Below are 17,930 nucleotides of genomic sequence, written 5' to 3'. Positions count from 1 at the left end.
CAAGGACACAAATTGACAAGTGAGGCTGAGTATGTTCCCAAGGAAACAGTGGCAAGAACAAGGAGCTGAATAACAGCCGAGTATTAGAACAAGGAGCTGAGCTGAAGAGTCAGGTCTCCTCTGCTCTTTCCACTCCCCGTCTGTCCTGTGTGTTTTCAGCTCCTCCTGTTGTCTGTATCTGTCCCTGCAGTCTAGCCGACTGTCTGCTTGTCTTCACATGATCAGGTTATGTTTGCATGTTGACATCCCGTGTTTCCTCATGTTCGCTCCTTGTGTGTTTTGTCTCGTTGTTTTTGGGCTCTCTCAAAAGGATGGCGCTGAAGAAAAGGAATTAGCTGAAGAGAATGAGCCAATGAAGAGAAAGTCCAAGTTATCTAAATGGCAAGAAATCATCAGCAGATTGTTTGTCTCATTTTGTGATTGCTGATACCCACTCAACAGGTAACTCTTGAAAATGAGACCCGCCTGTATAAATAAAGGTTGCATCAAAAAACAAAAAATACCATTGACTGTAGATAAATAGTGATACCAGGACAAATAAAAAACTGCAAAAAACATTAAAAAAAAAAGAAACTTAAAATCTTAAGTACTTTCTTTAGTCAAAATGTTTCATCCCATTTACAGTACATTCAAAACAAATCCCACGTGGCACATTTCCCTGTACTATTTGAGGGTGTGCGTTGAATCTGTTGACTGTCATTGTTTTGTGTCAAGTGGTCATCGTCACTGATCTTGGATGAGGCTTTGTACATTCTCAAAATGTATTGATTAGTTTGTGGCGTTAGCTTGACAAGATCGACAGATCTTAATGAAAAGGAGGGAATTTATGTACTTTGGAAGCGTCAGCACAGGTATGATGACAGAAAGTGATCCAAGAATAGGTTAGACTATAGTTAACAGTGTGACACGAAGTTGAACAGAGATCTGATTGTAGCGTATTTTGAAATGATGGAAGAAGCTCAACGAGAGAAAAGTGTAGCATGTGTAGAATAATTTTATAATATTCTTTACATCATGCTTATTATATTATGTTATTTACTATTGTTCATGTAATGCATGTCTCTGTTAGTTATAGTATGCTAGTAAGACACAGGCGTAGAAAAGACATGTATCCTTTTTCTGTTCGCCAGCCTGCCATGTTTCATTTTTACGGCAGCCTCTTGGCAGCTGGACAGTTTGTTTTTTCTAAAGTCAAGACTACAGGTCAGTTGTCTCTCTGTCTCCCTCTGGTGTAAATGAGGCTCATTGGACAAGAAATGTGACACTATGATCTGTTGCACAACACCTGGCATTTGGAAAGACTTGATGGAGACTTGATGGAGACTTGATGGAGACTTGATGGAGGCTGAGAGGGCCTCCCAAGGGGTCACGGACCTTGACCTTTGTAGGGAGGGGGGAACAATTGTGTCTTGACGAAGAGTCCATGGAGAGTTGACGAACTCCCAAGAAATAGTATAAATAGATGGAGCGGAGAGCGATCGACGCGTCAGTTCTTTTGGTCAACCTGGCTGCCGGAGGGTTTTTTGGGAATAAAGTCCTCCTTTTGCATTCTGACTCTGACTCTGCCTGATTTTTCTGAGGAGAACTACGATGGAAGACTTCAAGAACCAAGAACGGATATACTTGAGGATTTTACGTTTTTTCTGGAATATATGTTTGTGGGGTTTTTTGCACCGTGACTGGCCTAGGATACTTTTTAAAATAAAATTCCACGACACATGAGCAGGTGATATTAAGTCACACTCATGAACTTCAAACCTACCAAGAAGGTATCACCAACGTCCCTGGGTGGGCTTGAACCACCAACCTTTCAGTTAACAGCCGAACGCGCTGACCTATTGCGCCACAGAGACGCCCACTGGACATAGGCGTGGCCTCTTTTTTCAGATATAACAAACATGATGGGCCAGAAGCAATCAATCAATCAATCAATCAATCAATCAATCAATCAATCAATCAACCAATCAATCAATCTCATCTTATTTGCAGAGCTCTTTATAAAACCCAAAAGGTAGCCAAAGTGCTTCACCAAAGAGTTATAAAACAGAGCAGGAAAACAGTACTTAAAAAAAAATTAAACAGGTTTTAGGTTATGGAAAGCAGTGAAGTGCTGAGTAAAGTACCATCATTCTGTAGATTATAAAGCCTCCGTTCAAAAATAGAAAAAGTAACAGATAAAAAAAATGTGCAACTTAGAACAATATGACCACCCTGGTCAGAATTATCAGTCAATCTAACCACATGGGTCTTCCGCTTTGCATTGAAAAGTCAGAGATCAGTCATTTTGAGAATGTCAGGGGCTTTTAATTCCACAGTCTGGGAGCAGCAAAAGCTAAACAAACAGTCACCCCACTGTTTGCGTCAAACCTTGGTCCTTCCAACAGAAGCTGACCTGAGGAAAGCAAGGTCCTGCCATGCTCACGGATAGTTCAAATCTCACAGTGTTAGGAAGGAGTCGGGCCATGAATGGCACTGTAAACAAATGACAGGAGTTTAAAATTGTTTGTAAAATGTCAACGTCGTCTTCTCAATTGGTCATGTGTTGAATCGCTGAATCTCATTATTTGACTTTTGCATCTCTGTTGGATGACAAAACACACTGTGTCTTTAGCAGAGGATGATAATGGCCAAGGAACCTCGGGGTTATGGGCCCAGCACACTGCCGCTTCACCAGTCAGCTCTTTATAAATCTTTTTAATGTATGTAGAAATACAAATGCATGAAATGATGCAACGTTTCCAGTTGAAGCCATAATTTTTCCTAGATGTCTGTGAAAGCAAGATATTGGCACCTTGTCAGTGGTTCCATGGTGTAATGGTGAGCACTCTGGACTCTGAATCCAGCAATCCGAGTTCAACTCTCGGTGGAACCTGAATTGCCGTTCACAACACTAAGCCCGTTACAGAGTGGCGGGTTTACCTCTGTTCCTACAATTATTGAGCCGTGTGCCTCAGTCCACTGGGAAGGACAGGCTTCTCACAAGACAAACTGTAGTACTGTCACAATTGATTTTCTATCTGATTGAAATTTTAAGCCACGCTCACGTGTAAGACACTTTTCACGTGTCTCTGTGGCGCAAATTGGTGAGAGCGTGTGGCCGTTAACTGAAAGGCTGGTGGACCAAGCCCACCTTGGGAAGTGACTTACTGGCAAATGACTTGGAATCACTTCTGCAGAGCATGTGGTCAAGGTCAAAAAGGCATTTCACAATTCACATTCCTCTTCCAAATGACAGAAACCAGTTGAGGCTCCCCTCACCACCTGTAGGTAGTACTGAAGCATAAGAAACAACTGAAGCAGCTAAAAAACAACTCGGCCTGAATGCACGTGTGAAATGTAACCAAGTGGGGCGACAGTAGCTCAGTTGGTAGAGTAGGTCGTCTTATAACCGGAAGGTTGATGGTTTGCTCCCTGCTCCCGCAGGCGTAAAACTGTCGTTCTGTCCTTGGGCAAGACACTTCACCCACCTTGCCTAGTATGAAAGTTGTGAGAGTTGGTGGTGGTCGGAGGGGTCGATGGCGCAGATTGGCAGCCTCGCTTCCATCAGTCTGCCCCAGGGCAGCTGTGGCTACAACAGTAGCTTACCACCACCCAGTATGGAGAGAATGAATAATGCAATGTAAAGCGTCTTTGAGTGTCCTGAAAACTGCTATATAAAACTAATGCATTATTATTAAGTTTCCTGTAAAGTGGGTCATTGAGAACTGTCTCACATTGCTACACCTCCTCCAGCACAAGAAACCAATCACACCTCAAATCTGACTGGTCATAACCGCTTTCAGCTGCCTGAGGATCTCACAACAGTGCAGGGATTGGATGGCACCCTTCCAGGAGTCTCTGTACCATGTCGTCAGTATTGCTGAACTTCTGCTTAGGTTCTGGATCAGCTTGTACTCTGGAGAGTTTATTTGTTGTCTTGTCTTTGGGCATTTCACTGCTTTTTAATGAGTGTATGAATGCAAATGCATGAAATTATGCAATGTTTCCGGCTGAAGCTATAATATTTCATAGATGTGTGTGAATGCAAGATTCTGCTACATTGTCCGTGGTTCCATGGTGTAATGGTGAGCACGCTGGACTCTGAATCCAGCGATCTGAGTTCAACTCTCGGTGGAACCTGACTTGCCATTCACAACACTGAGCTCAATAGAGTAGTGAGGTTACCTGAACTCTAGGAATCAATGGTCCTGTAGTTTTGGTCCACATGGGAAAAACAGGTTTCTCACAAGATGGACTGCAGTAACTTCCTATTTGTTGCACAGTTTGATTGAACTTTGAAGCCACGCCCACTGTCAGAGTCACTGTCTCTGTGGCGCATATTGGTGAGGGAGTCTGGCTGCTGGACCAAGCCCACCTTGGGATGTGACTTACTTTCAAATGACTTGACCTCACTTCTAACAGAGCATGTGGTCTTGGTCAAAAAGGCCTTAGTCAATTCAAATCCCTCTTTCAAAAGACAGAAAGCAGTTGAAGCTCCCCTCACCACCTGTAGGTAGTACTGACTCATTTGTTGTCAGCTAACAAACAACTTGGCCTGAATGCACGTGTGAAATGTAACCATATCTACTGTAAGCTGGATAATTGAGAACTCCTCTATTCCTCTAGCTCGAGAAACCTATCAGCCCCAAAATGACCCATGACCACTTTCAGTTGCTTGAGGATCTGTTAACAGTGCAGGGAGTGGACAGCGCCCTTCCAGGAGTCTCTTTACCATGTAGTCAGTATTGGTGGTCTTGTGCTTAGGTCCTGGATCAGCTTGTACTCTGCAGAGTTCTTTTATTGTCTTGTCTTTGGTCATTTCACTGCTCCTGAGGTGGTTCAGTCAGTCTCCAGAGCAGCAGAATAAAACCCAACCATAATGATTTTTAAAGCTTCCACACAGTAGCGTCCATGATGGTGTTGTGACAGTGAGTCTCTCCACCGGTCAAAAGCCTTCATTTGGTAGACTGAAGCCCAACCTTGTTCTTGTTCCAGCGACTGCAATGATTTGCCAGCTTGGATGATGACATGACAAGACAAGAAAAGATTTTCGTTTGGTCCACACATCGGCGGTGACTTTCAGGTTGCTGTCAAAATCATTCGTTATGCATTAAATCCCACCTGGTATATTTCCCTGTACTAGTTGAGGGTGCGCATTGAAGCTGAGAAAATTTTGTTGTGAGGCAACTTTTACTTGGTTATATTTTCAGTTTTTTTTTTTTTTTTTTTTTTTTATCACTTCATCTAAAGAACTTGTACCTTGAAAATCATGATTTATATCTTGTTTCAATATACTTTTCCAGTGAATTTTTCTTAAATCATTTGGGATGACACATCTTGACTAAAAGCATGGTTAGGGTTTCAGGAGGGTAGTCAAGTAAGAGTATCAAAAGTACTACTAAGTTTCCAAAACATATCAGTGAAACTACCAATAATTGTTAAAAAATAAGAAAGAAAGAAAGAAAGAATGAAAAGAAATGTGATCATTTTGTGGTCTTTATTGTCTTCACAAGTTGAAGAATATTTTTAAGGATTTTAATCAATTTGCATTCATTTAAATTTAATGAATATTTTAAAAAATCAAAATTTTGGTTGAGAAGTCATTGTTCACATGTCTATGACAAGCTAAATGTCTTGACACTTCATTGGTAATTGTTTAAATTCTTCCAGCATTTATACAGCTGCAGCAAAACTTTATGCTTAACCTGATTTGTCTTTTGAGACTTTGGCAAATATTTCTCTTCTGGGCGGCTGTGGATCAGCTGACAGAGCAGGTCATCTCTCAGTCTGAAAGTTGCAAGTTTAATTCGCCATCTGTGTCCTTGAGCAACCCCAAACTACACCCAGTGGTTGGAGGGAGTGCCTTGCATGGCAGCCGCCTCTCTTGCTGTGTGAATGTGAGGAACATTGTAAAGCGTTTTGACGGCTGTTAAATCAGCGGATAAAATGTTAAGTGGACTCCATTTGCTGTTTAGTTTGAAGTTTGCAGACATCTGTTTTTAATCGTTGTTGAGATGAGATATGGGCATTATCTCACCTGTTATGTTTACATTTCTGACCACTGGGGGGCAGCATTTGATGAAGAATGGAGCATTACCCTCTTCCAAGAGTCTGCACACTTTACAAACCTGAGCTACTTTTGCCCCATTCCTGCCATAGTTAACCTGTGACAACAACAGCTCAAAAACTTTTATGTAATAGACTGGTTTATGTTGAATTTGTGAAATTAAAGACTCATCAAGAACAAAAGCTGAGCAACTCTATTTAGCTTTTCCAGCACAGGCTTTGTTTTGCTTGTTTGCTCTCGGTTCAAAGTCCTGATTGACTTTGTTCAGCACAACAAAGCCAGGAGGGCGGAATCAAATTGTACATCAGACTTTCTTCAGTCGGTTCAGGAGGAGGAACCAGTGTGGCCTGGGAGAAATGCTTGCATTTGTTCAACATGAAGTAAAGATCAGTTTATAGACCCAGGATTCCATCTTGTTTTCTGTTCACTGTTGTCTTCTCTTATAATAAAAAAGCAGGATCAAAACTGCCTTAATGAAAATTAAATGAATGGATCGAAAGAATGAACCTGCTCTGGCATGCAACATTTTCTACATAATTATAGATATTTCATCATTAGAAAATGTAGATTTATCAATTTTCAACCATTTACTGACTTCCCTTTAAATGTAATTTGTTCTTGTATTTATTTAATCTTTTTAAATTTTATTCATGTATATTTTTTCCCCATTGTGATTTCCCTTGTTTGTTCACTGAAGTGTATTTATTTTCTGCATTTCTTGGTTACAATCTTCATACATTTCTGCTTCATGATGCAAATGAGTGGGTTGGGTTTGTTCCTCACTACTGGCATTTTCATCTCCCCGTATCCTCACTCTTTAATCTTCTGTTGGTGACCCCGAAATTAATCGTGTTGCGCCTTCTGTGAGGACGTCTGCACGTCCTAAAATCATTCCTCAATACAGTGTTAGAGAAAGACATACACAATGCTCTCTGCCCTCTGATCAAGGAAAAACCCATGAGTTCAGCACTCACATTGAAGCAGAAACGTGTGAAGAAATATGTCAATGAAACAGGAATAAATGAATCTGGAGAAGAAAAAAGCATGTGAAATACATGAATAGGGTTAAATGTTAACAAATGACTACAGACAATTAAAAAGGAAAATAAATAAATATGGGGAATTAACACAAAGGTAGATACATTTAGAAGCAAATTAAAACAGGAATGTCCAAAGCTGTCAACACATGGAATTCACTCAAAATCAGACAAAGATGAAGTGGCGACACAGCATCGGGTTGGAGAGTTTCGATGTGTTCGTTCCCAGAGCTGCAGGGTGCTGAGGATGAGACCTGAGCCTGTTTCCATGGAGGAGGTCGCTGTGTGCAGAAGAGTGAACTCCCAAAGGCCAGTTTCCATATGATGAAACTGTTTTTGAACCGTGCCGTCTCCTGATGGAGAATAGATGCGATGTTCCTGCACATCCACTATCTGTGGCTGGTCTGTCTGTCATGATAAGAGACAAACTGCTTAGAAATGGGAGATGGGTGATCTCTTTCCAGCAATCAGACATAAACATTGGCTTTTGGACATGCTCTTTGTGTGCTGTTTCCTCAACAATTACAGGAAGAGTATTAGCTGTGATTCTCCTCCTGCATCCGTAGCTGTCAAGAACATCAACAAGGTCATTGTACTCAACCGTGGAAAAATCACTTGTTGCTGGCACAAAGACACAAAGATGTCACGTCCTTCCCTGCTTATAAGCTGTATAAAATGCGCTTTCAGGTCAAAGTGCATAGTTGAAAAGCACTTGCTCGAGGAACAGGACTGCAGGTTTGGTCGATACTGACAGTCTTGGTAACTTTTTTAAAGGATCCCGCCGACTGCCTTTCATGTTTAAACAGAAAAATCAAGCATTTTACTGCTGTATCAAGTGTGCGTCATTTGTAGAATTCATGTCAGAAGCAGCTGAGAACATCTTTCATGATCCCAGATCCACTTCCTGCCTCTTCAGTGTTGTCTGGAAGTGGCTCATGCGACTACAGGTGTAGATCAAGTGCACTTCAAGTACAACCTGAAGTGGACTATAGCATGACTGAAGTCATGATACACTAATTTTATGCAATTTAGGAGAAAGCTATATTCACTGAAAGTAAAATACTGTAAATATTTTCCCTGTGGTCCCTTCTGGTGACATATAGCCCCACCTGCTCACCTTGGTTTACTGCAACAGCATTCTGGAATTTAGAGCTAATTATGCACAAACATATTAGTGCTGTCAGTTTTGATCACGATTAATCAATGAAGGGACTGTCAGGTATTAACTTTTCTAAATATTGATTAATCGTGAAATGAAGCTCAGGGTTAGCAATTGTCTCAAAGAAAAGAAATAGGAGAGAAAACTCATTTAACTGTCATAGCAACATTTTATTTTTTATTACTGTGCAGTACAGGTGAATTATGAGGGTCAGATGTTTCATTTGAAGCTTGAAAATGTCACAGTTATCCTACTGTGACCATCTGTATTTTGGACTATTCAACATTGAAGAGAAAATGGGACTGGCCTTCTCTTGAGCATCTCAATTTTAAAAATGGTGGATAGTTCAATTTCCACATTTAGGAGTGTTTTCTGATGTGAAATTGCTCCACTTAAGTTAAATGCTTCAGATAAAGTCATTATTGAACATTTAATTGGTGATTTTGTGTGGTGATTTGAAGTTCATAAATTATGCGATTTACCGTGACTCTTAAGGCTGCTGCAATAAATGGCCATCTGACAGAGAGTTTGTAATTTTTGTTGCCCAAATAATCATCAGAAATGACCTGCCCCTGCATAACAGTCATTGAAATCAACAAAAACTGTAAACAAAACATGTGCCTTTTCTACTGAATACTCTCTTAATTGTAAAACTTTGCCAGACACTGTGTTGTCAAACAGCTTCACCAAAGCTGGCCAGATCCAGCATGTCTCGACTGAAGAAGTGAAACTAAAACTGACTTCATTTGAAAATCAAATGTAAAAATGAAATAAAAAGTCAAACTAATGTGCAACCCCAAACTATTGTAATCCATCTTCGATGAGAGAGGAGAGTTAATTCTCTCAGTGAAAGTGTTTAGCGAATTTCGGGTCATTTGAGTGACTGTCATCATAATTTTAACTGATAAACACAACAATTCAAGGAAATATGGTCAAAAAAATTAGTTATTCTAACTTTTTTCATGTGAACTGCAGTCTAAATCTCTCACTGCTGAGTGACTTGTTCTTTTGAAAAATAATATAAAGGCTGCTTGCTTTTCATGAGATTGTTTAGTCCCATGGACGATAGAGGGAGATAAGAAGTCACTGAAATTTCCCGTGTTATCACTGTCTGAACCCAGAACTGTTTTGAGGATCAGTTTATAAGGCTGAGAATTTTAAGGATGAGTCAGACATTTTCTGGACAGCCTCAGTTTAGGTTGCATTTCATGATTTCTCTTATCTTGCAAGATTCTGTATTAAGTTCTTTTAGACATTTCAGCTGCTTTCAGTGAGATTACTGTCTATTTGTCTCTTAGAGGTTTTATTATGAATTGTTTTGTGAAAGGGCGGTGTTTGAAGGTGCGCAGCAACTTCCAATTGGCTGGACGGTTTGACTGACAACTATCTGAACCAATCAAAATAGGTTTGGGATGACGTCACAGAAGAGCGCTCACCAACGCCCAACAACAAACGCCACCGGAAGTCATAGTTATATTCAAAATAAACTTCAACAGCGGAGACAACTCTAATTTAAGATTATAATTGCACTAAAACAGCACCGAAACATCGATTTTAGATCAATAAAATTATTGTGTTTTAGATGTAAACGTTGTCAAACTGCAACGATATCACATGATTCAAGAGTTTTAGAGGGAAACATGGGTTGACATAGTTTATTCTGAAAATCTTTCCCGAGTGCGGAAACAATTCCCTTCAGACGATTGACGTCTGCATTTTTACTTTTCCGCTTCTTCCTGAAGTCTTAAAGTTTTGAGTTTTCAACGGAATAGCTGATTAAAACCGACATGGGAGCGTGTTTGGCTCTGGGCTCACTCGCCAGCTGCGTGAGTATTCGTCTCGAAGTTGTGTTTGTGTTTGTTTTCCAGAGACCTCGGTAATTTAGACCTTAGGAAAACGTTGCGTCGAACACACGACGCTGTGTACGAACCCTGCTAATATATTTTACATTTCCTCCCAAAACACTTCCACATGAGAGCGTTTTAAAGATTATTTATGACTATTTTTATTTTATCCATCTTCTAATATAAAGTTAAAGTGTCCTGATTTACTGTTCTATTAATTATTATTCAGTCAAGATGCGGAAAAGAATCGATTTTTCTTTTGTAAGTGAACTTTATCTGAGCACCCCCCATAAAAATAAAAGTAATCTAACATCTCAAACTAAAATTAGCTTTAAAATTTAACAAAACATCTTGTGTTTGTCAGGTGGATTTAAAAAGAAGAAGTGCAGTTTCCGGGTTGTGGAGAAAATTATAAAACTACATTTTATATCAAACGAGCTTGATATATGTATATGATGATGTATATACCCTATATATGTGTCAGTCAGGTTTTTACGGTGGGTTATTATACCGTGATGAAAGCCGCCAGTCAGGTGACCACAGTGAAGTGGGCCACTGCATGGTTTCGGTTTTGTCTGTAACATTTCGTAGGAATCAGTGATTTGGAAATCAAAGGCTGCCTCCCCTTACCTTACCTAACCCCACACACACACACACACACACACACACACACACACACACACACCATAATCGTGCCACAGCTGGCTGGGGCTGCAGAATGTGGTCAAACCAGCCACCACCACCTTATTTCTCTGTGCGCTCATATACTAAGCATTACCAGACTCAAACATATTTCATAATAAAAGTGACGTTCCAGGAGATGAGATCTCATTATCTTTATTTTGGTTATTATTGCCTATTATTGCATGTAGTGTTTCTGTTTGGCTTTATTATTTGTTTATTTTGCATGTTTGTTTTGGGGTAAATGACAAATTATTTTCCATTTGTGGATTTAATTACCACGGCCACCTTAAGTTTATTTAGGGAGGTTGCAGGCATTGGACCAGCATGCACCTGGGTGATCTGATAGTTTTTTACCAGAGCAAGAGAGGCAGCAGGAAATGAAGACTCCTACTTGCTAGCTTGCTTCAATAAATAAACTAAGATAAAACTCTTCCAAAAAGGTTCATATGGTCTTCCAAGTGTAATCCAAATCGAAGGTTCTTTTTCACAAGATACGTCACAACAACATCAGTGACAACACTCTGAGGAAGATGGCTGACAGCTGTCGAAACTGTCAGTAAGGTAAACAAAGAAACACACCGGTCTGTGAAAAAGAACCTTCGATTTGGATAAGATAAAACTGACCGGAATTTTGTGGGCAATGATTCTTTTATCTGCATAAACCACAACCCATGGTGCATCAGTGGCAAATAGAAGTTTAGTTTTGATTTAGCCACTTCGGATATTATAATGTAAATCATGATAACCATCGAAGCTAAGATAAGATGATATCTCATGAACTGGAATGTCACTTTTATTTTGAGACCTCTACAGTACGCTCGTCAGGTCAGTGTAGTGTATGCCCACACTGTGAAGCTGCGTGGCAGCTGTCTTCACTGTCTTTTACTCTGAAATGGAGGCTGGCTTGGCTCCAGTACCTCTGGCATGCACCAGTCGAAACACTGGTTCTCAAGCTGGGGTGTAGGACCCCTGGGTGGGTCACCAGAGAATGCAATGACTAGGTCTGTCAGCACTGAGGTCTTCAGAGTGACATTTGTACATGTCAAAGAAGAAAATATAAAAATCGAACATAGTTTGCCAGTAAAAAAGCGATTGGTTTGAAGTAGGGATGAATTCATTCACAGCAAGGAAACATTTAACAAACCGATATGGCCATAATAGTCACCACAATGTTCATGACAATACCACTTTTTTGCTGATGCTTTTCATTTGAACACTCTGAATTCAGCTGGCGTGTAACCCACACCGGTGTGTGTGTGGCGGTACGCGGTTTGTATAACACTGACAGCGATCACGTCGGTGTGTGTGATGCACAGCGTCTGGCGCTCAACGGGAGTGGGAAGCGAACCTGCTGACCTAGATCTGTGAGCGGTATGCACGGCGCCGCCGCTGCTCGGGGACGGAGCGGCACAGGGAGTGCTGACGGCGATGATTTACAGCTCATGCAGTGCAGCATGTCGTGTCTCTGTGGCGCAATCGGTTAGCGCGTTCGGCTGTTAACCGAAAGGTTGGTGGTTCGAGCCCACCCAGGGACGCTCACTTATTATTTATTTGACACGATTGGATTTCTCTATCCATTTCTTTGAATCGGTATGTTGAAGAATGCTTTAAAAGGCTATGATTGAAGGAACAGAATGAATGGAAGCTTATTGTCTGTGTGTTACTCTTGTTTTTCCTCATTCCCTCTTTGTTACTGCTCCCCTGTTTTTCTATTTTATAGCTATATTTTTGCAGAGTCTGTAATTGAGATGACTGTAATTTAAGGTTTGAGGATAGATCCTCGTGATGCGCTGGCAAACATATGAAAGATTTGCTGCTGCGCAGTTCGAGGTGGACGATATATCGGCTTATTGGTATCGGCCGATATCGATCATTTTTAACATATCTGTATCGGTTCGATAAGTGAAACTGGAGCGAATGATCAGCCGATAATTATGTTCATCCAGTTACAGTGATTTGTGTGGATTAGGGTTGGGTAGAGGAGGGTTCGTCGAGGACTGGATGTACAGTTTTGTCTGTCAGAGTGAAAAGTGGAAATGTGAAGGTGTTATAAACTGCTGGAAATGCCTCTTCTTATGTGTGCAGTTCATGTCAATCATTAAAAGGATCCCTCCAACTTCTGGTTTAAAGATTAAGAGCATTTTAAAGAGTGTACAGCTGGAACAGTCAAGCTGGAAGGATTAAATTAGGCCGACCAGCTAATGTTTTGTTATTTTAAAATGTTTTGACCAGAAGAGGAAAAACAAAAAAAATTGAGAGGATTGAATGGAATCACACTAAACGTCTTGAAAAGAGACAATATGATGGATCAGCTGCATTTTTTTGCCAAAATTCCCACTTTGGTAGCCAAAATCACAATGCTCCATTTCAGTCCATTTTAATTATCTTTGTCTGCAATTTAGTGGGTTTTTATTTTCTTAAATCTTTCATATAAGTTTTCTGTGTTCTTACATCCTGTTTATCTCCCGGAGGCTAAGCCCCCCCCCGGAAAAAAAAAAACCTAGGGATGCCCCTGTCTGTCGACATGAACACTTTGGACTCTCTGATCACTGAGCAGAAGCAGAAATCATTGGTGAATCATGTGATAGCAGCTTGATTCATGAGTCTTTCAGAGTGATTACACAGAATTTAATCAGTAACATTGCCTCAGATAACAAGATGTCATTGTGGTGGCTTTTCCTGATATGAACTTGGTTGAATGAAGCCGTGGCTGAGAAGGTTTGAGTTCTGTGTCACTGTTAGTCTTCTCTCTCAGTCAGGTGACTCGTCTCTGTCCTTTGCAGTCCGAAAATCAAACCTTGTGCCGCATCGATTCCTCATCTTTTGCTCTGTCTCACTAAATCCCTCAATAAAACAAGAGAAGAGCTTGTAGACAGACAACACGCCGTTTAGTTTCCCTCATTCCGAGCAGGAAGTGATTCTTTGTTCCAATCGCCGTCGTGTCTGCAGGCGTCCTGCCTGTGCGGCTCGGCCTCCTGCCTCCTGTCGTCATGCTGCCCCTCCACCTACAACTCCACCATCAGCCGGCTGGCCTTCTCCTTCCTGCTGCTGCTGGGCACGCTGGTGTCCATCATCATGATCCTCCCGGGCATGGAGGATCATCTGAAAAAGGTTCCTCTCATCTAAACTTCCCGTGGTTGTTCTGACCGCTGCTGTGAGTTCTCACCAAACGGCGTCTCCTCCGACCCGCTCAGATCCCCGGCTTCTGTAAAAGCGACTCCATCATCTCGGGGACGGTGAACTGCGACGTCATCGTGGGCTACAAGTCGGTGTACCGCATGTGCTTCGCCATGGCCTGCTTCTTCTTCCTCTTCTCCATCATCATGATCCGCGTGCGCAGCAGCAAGGACCCCCGGGCGGCCATCCAGAACGGGTCGGTGCCGCCGTGGCGAGGGGCGGGATGAGACGCTGCGGCATCGTGACCGACTTGAATTCTAAACCGGGTGAAATGTTCTGTCCAGATTCTGGTTCTTCAAGTTCCTGGCGCTGGTCGGCATCACCGTGGGAGCGTTCTTCATTCCCGACGGCACCTTCACCACAGGTATGGACGACCCGGACCCACGGCGGACAGAAACCGCCCACCGAGTGTCTTAAACCCCGACCTCTCCTCAGTGTGGTATTACTTCGGCGTGGTGGGCTCCTTCATCTTCATCATCATCCAGCTCATCCTGCTGGTGGACTTCGCCCATTCCTGGAACCAGTCCTGGCTGGAGAAGGCGGAGAACGGCAACAGCAAGTGCTGGTATGCAGGTAAAAGACAACGGCTCAACATACTCAACTATTTGTGCTCATTTAAAATGAGAAAAAAAAAAAGATCCAGTTCATTTTTATTGTTTTTGTGATGTTTTCTCCCTCCGTCAGCTCTGCTGTCCTTCACCGTCGTCCACTACGCCCTGGCCTTCACCGCCGTCGTGCTCTTCTACGTCTTCTACACCACCGCTGACGGCTGCGTGGCGCACAAGGTCTTCATCAGCCTCAACCTGCTGTTCTGCATCGCCGTGTCCATCGTGGCCATCCTGCCCAAAGTCCAGGTCAGGAGGACGAACCCTTCACAAAGAGACTGGTGTCAAATTGCACTGCTTCGTAGAACCTAAATGAGAATGAGTGTGACTGGTTCCCTCCGCAGGAGGCCCAGCCCAGCTCCGGCCTGCTCCAGGCCTCGCTCATCTCCCTCTACACCATGTACGTCACCTGGTCGGCCATGACCAACAACCCCGGTGAGTCTCGGCAGCAGAACGTTCACAAAGTGACCCTGGAAGTCTGACTCCTCCTCCTCCTCCTCCTCCTCCTCCTCTCCCGATCTCAGACAAGCAGTGTAACCCCAGCCTGTTGAGTCTGGTCCAGGCCAGCAGCCCCACTCCGGCCCCCGGACCCACCGCCGCCCCGGGCAACGTGCAGTGGTGGGACGCGCAGGGCATCGTGGGATTGATCATCTTCCTCTTCTGCACTCTTTATGCCAGGTAGAGGTCAAAATCTCTTGTGCCACTGACCAGGAAGTAGTTTGTCTTTCTTTTGTTCTGCTCACCTGAACAATCTTGTCTCCGCCGTCAGCATCCGCTCGTCCAACAACACCCAGGTGAACAAACTGATGCAGACGGAGGACGGCCAGGGCCTGACGGCCGACTACGAGGCGGCGGCGGGCGAGGACGGAGTGCGGCGCGCCGTGGACAACGAGGAGGAGGGCGTGACTTACAGCTACTCCTTCTTCCACTTCTCCCTCCTCCTGGCCTCGCTCTACATCATGATGACCCTCACCAACTGGTACAAGTGAGTATCGGCGACGCCACGGCGGCCAGGAGCGCCGCACACGCTTCACGACTCTCTCTCTCTCCTCTCTCCGCCTCCCTCCCCAGGCCCAACTCGGACTACGAGTCCATGCAGACGTCCATGCCGGCCGTCTGGGTGAAGATCTGCTCCAGCTGGCTGGGCCTGGCGCTGTACCTGTGGACGCTGGTGGCGCCGCTGGTGCTCCCCGACAGAGACTTCAGCTGAAGTCTCCAGGAAGAAGACGAGCTCGCCGCGCTCACTCACAACCACGCTGCCGCAGCATCGCCAGCTTCAGCTTGAGATAGAAGTCCCTCCTGAACCAGAGCGCTGTTTCCTTTAGCGGGGTCGGAGAGCTGACGGGTTTCTTTCACTACACCTTCAAGATTAACCTCCTCCTCCTCCTTCTTCTTCTTCTTGTGCCAGTTTTTGTAACAGGAGTGCCTTTATTGTTATATTGCAGTCAGTTTGTTCAGAGGGACCATTGTTATTGTTTTTTTTTTTTTTTATTCACAATCAAAACTTTCTTGTCATTTTTTTAAAGGAATAAAAGCCAATCTGATGGAGTTGTGTGTCAGAGTGTAGTTAGTGGCTCCGTCCTGCAGGTGGAGCTGTTGGTCCTCTCATCACAGGCTCTCTGAGCTGGATTTGATAATTATCTAGGATTTATTCAAACCACCGCTCTGTAGCGTTTGTAGAGTTGCTTGGTTGGGTGTTCTGTGTTTATTTTTACCGGCCGCTGGCTCATGCGTTGCACTCGGGGTTTCTTCACGGAGCCATCAGCTGCAGAGGCTCCCGGAGGCTCCGGCGCCGCCGTCATTCATCACATGACGCTGCTCAAATGTGATTTATAGTGTTCCCGCTGTGATGCAGCACACACACAGACACAACATGATGTGGAGGGAAAGAGTTTCCTGCTTTCACACCATCAGTCATGCATACAGTCAGTTCTGCAGCCCTCATGACCAAAAGAGGCGCTTTTGAGATTTTTTTCAGTTCTTTGAACATCAAAACAGAAGACAACTTAGATCTTTGAGTTTAACTCATGAAAAAATAGGACCAAAGAATTGAGCGTTGTGTTTGTATTCCAGAGGACGATGTTGCAGTTTGTCGTTCATCTGCAGAGTCTGGATGGGGTGAAGAGGTCAGATTGAAAACTGCACTTTCACAATCCTGAAACACAGCCTGTTTTGAACAATGATACCGAAGTATGACTGTAAACGGTCATCGAGGAAAGACGAAACTCACAAATAAGGAAGATAGTTTCAGTTAAGGTCAGAATCTCTATGGTTCATACAAATATTGTTGGATATTTCTTCTTTTGGGGGGGTGGGGGGGAGCCAGCGTCTGTTGAAGATAAAATTTTAATCATCTGTAAAATCTTCAGATTTACAGTTTTTGTCTATATGACAAATGAAAACACTTCATTTTGGCATTTTTGTTTCAGAAAGGTTTAATGTCTCGATATTCAATTTCATGTTGGGCCGTGAAGAGTCGCCGCTGTTGTCAGAGAACAAAACACGAAAACAACAACGGGAGAACAAGCAGACGACCAAGTTGATTTCCTTGTAATTGTTCTAACTTTTCTCTGTGCTTTATTTGCAATGAATTCCATTTCATCTTTTGATATACCTTTTTTCTTTCTTTAAATGTTATTTGTATGATTTTTATGTAATTGCATGTGTCTCTGTGGCTTAAACTTGCCTAATTGACCATCAGCTGGAGCACAACTCTTCAAGGCGGCCGGCGTGTTCATGAGCAGCAGCAGCGTTTCAGAAAAGATGTGTTTTAATGTTTTGGTGTTTTAGTGTTTTCAAAAAGTCGCATTTCCCCCCTTTTACATTCAAAAAGAGTTTGTTTTTTTTATAACTTCCACCTCTGGAGCATTTTCAAAAACTTGTTTTCAGGCACCATTAACATATAAACGCACAACCAAAGTTTTACATATTCACTTAAAGCTGTTGTCTTGTTAAAGCGGGTTTTAGTTTTTGCCAAAGTTGTTTTTTCCAGTAGAATTATTTTACATTCAGTTGAAATGACTCGTTAACTTAAAAGTAAAATATCAAATCCTCTGCGGAGACGGCGTCCCACTGCCCCTGCTCTCCGCTCTCGGCTGTATTCCCCTCATACAGAAGGCAAAGCAGCCTAATTTTACCAGATTATGCGAGTAATCTGCTGAATTAATGAACGGAGGCTTTCTGTACCGCGCTGTTAACAATACTTGTGGGATTATATCTGCGGCACCTCGGCGTGAATCCTCATGTTTCGTGCCTGAAGTCGTGGGCTGACCCACATTGTTGTGGGTGACAGAGGCAGTGCCCCCCCCCCTCCCCCTTGCCCCCCCTCTCGGCCCAGCTGTGGGCAGCAGGCCGCCCTAATGCTGTTACATAACGCCC

At 43.0% G+C, this 17,930-nt stretch overlaps 1 protein-coding gene and 4 non-coding genes across 5 annotated transcripts; 4 read left to right on the top strand and 1 right to left on the bottom strand.

Moving 5' to 3' along the window:
• Window positions 1-1,779: 1,779 nt before the first annotated feature.
• trnan-guu (transfer RNA asparagine (anticodon GUU)) lies at window positions 1,780-1,853 on the bottom strand. Its single transcript has one exon. It is a non-coding gene; the product is annotated as a tRNA-Asn (tRNA).
• A 947-nt stretch (window positions 1,854-2,800) lies between these two features.
• On the top strand, window positions 2,801-2,872 carry trnaq-cug (transfer RNA glutamine (anticodon CUG)). Its single transcript has one exon. It is a non-coding gene; the product is annotated as a tRNA-Gln (tRNA).
• A 1,175-nt stretch (window positions 2,873-4,047) lies between these two features.
• On the top strand, window positions 4,048-4,119 carry trnaq-cug (transfer RNA glutamine (anticodon CUG)). Its single transcript has one exon. It is a non-coding gene; the product is annotated as a tRNA-Gln (tRNA).
• A 5,811-nt stretch (window positions 4,120-9,930) lies between these two features.
• On the top strand, window positions 9,931-16,100 carry serinc2 (serine incorporator 2). Its single transcript, XM_030121161.1, has 10 exons — window positions 9,931-10,068; window positions 13,720-13,881; window positions 13,965-14,143; window positions 14,232-14,311; window positions 14,383-14,520; window positions 14,632-14,801; window positions 14,897-14,987; window positions 15,077-15,230; window positions 15,322-15,537; window positions 15,624-16,100. The coding sequence occupies exons 1-10, from the start codon at window positions 10,030-10,032 to the stop codon at window positions 15,760-15,762; spliced, it is 1,368 nt and encodes a 455-aa protein (XP_029977021.1). The 5' UTR covers window positions 9,931-10,029; the 3' UTR covers window positions 15,763-16,100.
• On the top strand, window positions 12,232-12,305 carry trnan-guu (transfer RNA asparagine (anticodon GUU)). Its single transcript has one exon. It is a non-coding gene; the product is annotated as a tRNA-Asn (tRNA).
• Window positions 16,101-17,930: the final 1,830 nt, after the last annotated feature.

This window comes from Salarias fasciatus, chromosome 22 (assembly GCF_902148845.1).
Source record: "Salarias fasciatus chromosome 22, fSalaFa1.1, whole genome shotgun sequence".
Classification (NCBI taxonomy): domain Eukaryota; kingdom Metazoa; phylum Chordata; class Actinopteri; order Blenniiformes; family Blenniidae; genus Salarias; species Salarias fasciatus.
Note: the sequence above shows the minus strand (reverse complement) of the source record. Positions and strands in the feature narration are given on the sequence as shown.

What these genes read in the sequence shown, in the direction of transcription:
- serinc2 (XM_030121161.1), top strand. Translation starts at nt 10,030, where the DNA reads ATGGGAGCGTGTTTGGCTCTGGGCTCACTCGCCAGCTGC. An exon ending in CGACGGCACCTTCACCACAG is followed by an intron (nt 14,312 to 14,382) that starts GTATGGACGACC and finishes ACCTCTCCTCAG; the next exon opens with TGTGGTATTACTTCGGCGTG. An exon ending in ACCCTCACCAACTGGTACAA is followed by an intron (nt 15,538 to 15,623) that starts GTGAGTATCGGC and finishes CTCCCTCCCCAG; the next exon opens with GCCCAACTCGGACTACGAGT.